The 4,665-nt window shown below is 46.0% G+C and overlaps 1 protein-coding gene across 4 annotated transcripts in view; it reads left to right on the top strand.

Annotated features, from left to right (window-relative positions):
* The window catches only part of St3gal3 (ST3 beta-galactoside alpha-2,3-sialyltransferase 3), a 220,358-nt gene that overhangs the window by 26,205 nt on the left and 189,488 nt on the right, over window positions 1-4,665 (top strand). For all 4 annotated transcript variants that reach the window (XM_026777483.1, XM_005370054.3, XM_005370055.3 and 1 more), the window contains exon 2: window positions 2,696-2,840. In XM_026777483.1, coding sequence (XP_026633284.1) covers window positions 2,708-2,840 — 133 coding nt within the window. In that variant the 5' untranslated portion in view covers window positions 2,696-2,707. The remainder of the gene's footprint in view (window positions 1-2,695; window positions 2,841-4,665) is intronic.

Here is a 4,665-nt window from a genome sequence, read left to right as displayed (position 1 = left end):
TTTTACCCACTGAGCATCTCTCCAGCCCCTTATCTTACATTTTCCAATTGTATATCTTTGGCATGTTTTTAAAGACTTTTTTGTAAATTAATCTTACAATCACCTACCTTATTGAATTTCCCATTTATTCTGGTGTCTTCCTCAGCCATGAGGGAAAAGCTCTCATAAGTTGGCCATTCCATCATCCGCAAATTAACTTTTTATCTCTTCATTATTATACTTAAGTTATTACACTTATTTCTTTTTGTTTGTTCGTTTGTTTTTTCAAGACAAGGTTTCTTTGTGCGACCCTGGCTGTCCTGGAACTCGCTTTGTAGACCAGGCTGGCCTCGAGATCCATCTGCCTCTGCCTCCTGAGTGCTTGAATTAAAGGTGTGAACCACCACCACCCAGCCATTCCTGTGCTGATTTCTATACTGTGTGTGTTGGGCTTGGACGGGCATGCCATAGCACACATGGAAGTCAGAGGACAGCTCTGTCCTTCTACCTTGGGGGTTGCATGAAATGAACTCAGGCCATTAAGCTCAGCCGCAGGCACCTTATCCTCTGAGCCATATCCCGTTACTAATGTTTACACAGTGTCTTTTTCATGTTATTTGGTAATTGGGTTAAGAGATTGAGACAGGGGTGTGGGGTCTGACCCAGGGAAGTCTTCTTTGACGGTGGTTACAATCTAGTTTGTATCAAAGGCTGTACTATATGTATAGCAAAGGGGGTGGAAAATGGGTTGCAGACAGGCAGGCCTTGGGAAGGGAAATGAGGTGGCACTGTGAGAATGGCTAATGCACTGGGCACTGATGAGGCTCAGAGAATCAGGGGCAGCCTGAAAAGTGGCAAGGACCTACGCTATAGAGCAGACTTCCAAAGAATTTAGAACGGAGCGAGAGATCCTTGAGGCTGAGTGGTCCCCGAAGCTGCCAGCACCCTGAATGTTGGAGCCTGTGAATATGTCACCTGACTTGGCAAAGGCTCTTTCTAGATAAAATGAAGATTATGGCCGCTTAAAGAGGACAATTAGCCTGGATTAAGTATATGGGCCCAGTATAATCACAGGAGTCCTGGAAAGTGAAGGATTTCTCCAGCTGAAAGCGGGCTCTAAAGAAGGGCAAATCGGAGAGTGAGAGAGGCTTAGCCTCCACGGCTCATGGGGCCATGGAGAAAGTTAGAGAAAGACTACAGAGCAAAGATTGGTCCTACAAGGGAGCCAGCTGTAGGGTTGAGATTCGGGGAGCAGCAGTCCGGGGAGCACGGACTGGGGTTCTCTTCTGGAGTTTCTGGGAAGTGTGCGGTCCCTGGCACACTGGCTCACTCTCACGTGACTGTACGCTAAGGACCTGGCTGAGCTACTCAGTAATAGAGTGCTGGCCTTCAGGACTCGGGGATAATGAATGGATTTTACTATAAACTGTTTAGTCTGCCCCTACCTTGGTTTAGCAGCAGAAGAAAATAAATTCAAAGGAGTTTGAGCATGGCAGCAACATTTTCAGATTTTACGTTAGAAATGGTTATGAGCTGGGCATGGTGGCACACGCTGAAAGTCTCAGCCAGCACTCAGAGGCTGAGACAGAAAGATCATAGCCTTGGGGCCAATCTGGGCTACACTGACCAAGTTCTAGGTCAGCCTAGGCTGTGTAGAGAGATACACGATACAAAAGAGAACCAAGCAATGGTGCTGTGTACAAAATGGATGCAGAGTATAAACTGATTTGGGGGAGCATAGTTCCCAGCACCCCCCTCGAGTGGCTCACAACCACCTGTAAATCAGCTCTGGGGGAGCTGAGGTCCTCTTCTGGACTCCTGAGGCACCCGCACTCATAATTGAATATGCCCCACCACACGCAGGAGGATACTCATAATTTACAGAGGGCTAGAGAGAGGGTTCAGTGGTTAAGAACATGTATAGTTTTTCTAGAGGATTCGGGTTGGGTTTTCAGCACCCCCTCCCCATTGGGCTTCTTACAACTGCCTACAATTCCAGTCGCGGGGCTCCCTGGTGCCTGAATGCACGTGATGTACATCCAGGCATGTCAGTACACCCACAGATAAACATACAGCTTTTAAAAACCTTTTTTTAAGAATTAAGAGGCTAGATTGCTGGCTTGGTCATTAAGAACACTTGCCGCTGTTTCAGAGGACCCAGGCTCAGTTCCCAGTATCCACATGGCAGCTCACAACCATCTGTACCTCCATTTTCAGGGAATCTGATGTCCTCTTGTGGCCTCTGCAGACACTAAACACACACATGGTACACACACACACACACATACACACACACACACACACACTATTCAATACACATGGAATAAAAACAAACTTTTATAAGGCAGTCATGGTGGTGCACGCCTTTAATATCAGCACTGAGGAGGCACAGGCAGATGGATCTCTGTGAGTTTGAGGTTAGCCTGGTCTATAAAGAGAGTTCCAGGACAGCCATGGTTGTTACACAGAGAAACCCTGTCTCAAAAAAACCAACAAAAACCAGAAACCCAAAAAAGTACACTTTTACAAAAATGATTTGATTGGCTGTTGGTCATGGAGGACTTGGTGCTGAGCCATCCAGAAAGGGCTCCTTGAGACAGGTGCCTTGCCATGAGTTACTGGTTGCCTTTCACGTGGAAACCGTCTCTGAAGTTTCTTCACGCGTAAGGATGATAATAGCTTTATATCTTAATGGCTTTTTTATTTTTGCTCTTAGGTCATGTAGGACATGGTAAATCATGTGAAGATGGGACTCTTGGTATTTGTGCGCAATCTGCTGCTAGCCCTCTGCCTCTTCCTGGTCCTGGGATTTTTGTATTATTCTGCTTGGAAGCTGCATCTGCTCCAATGGGAAGACTCCAGTAAGTATGGCCACTGTGGTTCCCGCCGAGCCTGCAGCTTCTGCGCAGCTGCCATGCCCATGGGGAGTAGGCATAGACACCTCCCACCCTCCAGTCGCTGCAGGCTGAGAGCTTTGATGCTTGCCCCCCCCCCCTTCAGTCTGCATGCTGTGGCGTGTCGCAGTTTCCTTTACGTGCTCGGTGAGAATGTGCTCTTCTTGGGTTCAAACCTCAGACTGTACCCGGATTTCAAGTTCCTGAAGGCTCTTGTCTTTTTTTTAATTAGTCAGATGCACCACACCCTTACTTCTCGGTTACTGCCTTGGGGTTTGGTATTTAAGCTGGTTTATTTTTCTGTCCTCAGAACTTTCGTCTTTCCTTTTTCCTTGCGTTTTCAGTTTTGGTGTTGTCTTTGTTTCATTTCCCCCCGGGGACACTGTCTCCTTCATCTTTTCAGCCCGTTGGTCTTGAACTTACATCTAACTCGAATACCAGCGACCCAGCAACTCCCAACCCCTTCCCTCCATATGAGCGTCTGGTCTCAGGTGCGACGTAGTGTCCCCCTCGCGGCCTGACCGCTCTAGTTTCTGTTCCCCGATGTCCTCTGTGTTACAGGCCTGCGGTTGAGAGAATGACCCTACTTGACACCCATCACCACGCATTCAGTTCTTGGCTACAGCTTCAAGCACCACACGGGGAACCCCCGTGGCTCTTCTTTGCCGTTTTGTTTAATCTTCGCCTGGTTTAGGAAACCAGGCCTAGTCGGATTCTTCTCAAAACCAGTTTTATTTTTATGGACAGCTCCTAGATGTCAGCATATAACTAACTGGTCTAGAGAGTAGGGTCGGTCTCTGGGGCAAAGTTAAAATGAAGTGGAAGATGTAGCCGGCACCTGGTCACCACTGTCCTGAGGCCCTAATGACAGCTGTGGCTGTGAAACAGACCAGGTTTTTCTCACATGGTCCAAACTACTTGGGAAATTTTAAGGTGAAATTTAAAATACCATACTGAATCTTTATGGCTTTGTGTAGAACGTTCGTGCCTCTTAAACGTTTAGCTTGTGCTGGGACTGGGCTCAGTTGGTGGAGTGCCTGCCTAGCGTGCACAACGCCCAGCACCAATAAAACTAGTTCTGGTGGCTCCCACCCGTAATCCGAGTACTCAGAAGGTGAAGTCAGAATCAGAAGTTCAGGATCATCCTTGGCCACATAGTGAGTTCAAGGTCATCCTGAGCTATATGACACTGTGTGTGTGTGTGTGTGTGTGTGTGTGTGTGTGCTTTAAAGGCTTAGCTTATAATTATCACTATTTTGTGTTTCAAGAATTTTTTTAAATTTTTCTGCCTCGATTTATTTTTAGAATTAAGATTGGGTACTCCAAGATAAGGAACCTCTGTATCAGGCAGTATAGAATTCTGAACAGTAGCTGCATGTCAAAGTCATAACTAAGGATTAAATAATATTTTCCTAGAGAAGTAGAACGGAATTAGCATTATGGAAGACCCATAATAGCAGGCATTCGGCCAGACAATAGATACATTTTATTTCACCTAATTTAATTTAATTCTTAATACCAGTCTGTGAAGATGTCTTTAATTTTTATTTTCCAGTTGGACAAACCCCAGCCGCTTAATTAATACCAGGGCCACACAGTTGAGCTGGAATTGAACTCTGATTTTCCATCTTTAAGACCCGTTTCATATCGAAAACTATAGCAAATTTTGAAGAGGATTTAGTGCTGTATTCTACTTGATAAAAAGAGAGAGAGAAAGGGCTCTCAAAGAGGTATTAAAAAGCAAAGGAGGGAATGAGAGGGAAGACAGGGAGAAAAGAGACAGAACCTGGAA

Source organism: Microtus ochrogaster, unplaced genomic scaffold, assembly GCF_000317375.1.
Source record: "Microtus ochrogaster isolate Prairie Vole_2 unplaced genomic scaffold, MicOch1.0 UNK69, whole genome shotgun sequence".
NCBI lineage: Eukaryota > Metazoa > Chordata > Mammalia > Rodentia > Cricetidae > Microtus > Microtus ochrogaster.
Note: the sequence above shows the minus strand (reverse complement) of the source record. Positions and strands in the feature narration are given on the sequence as shown.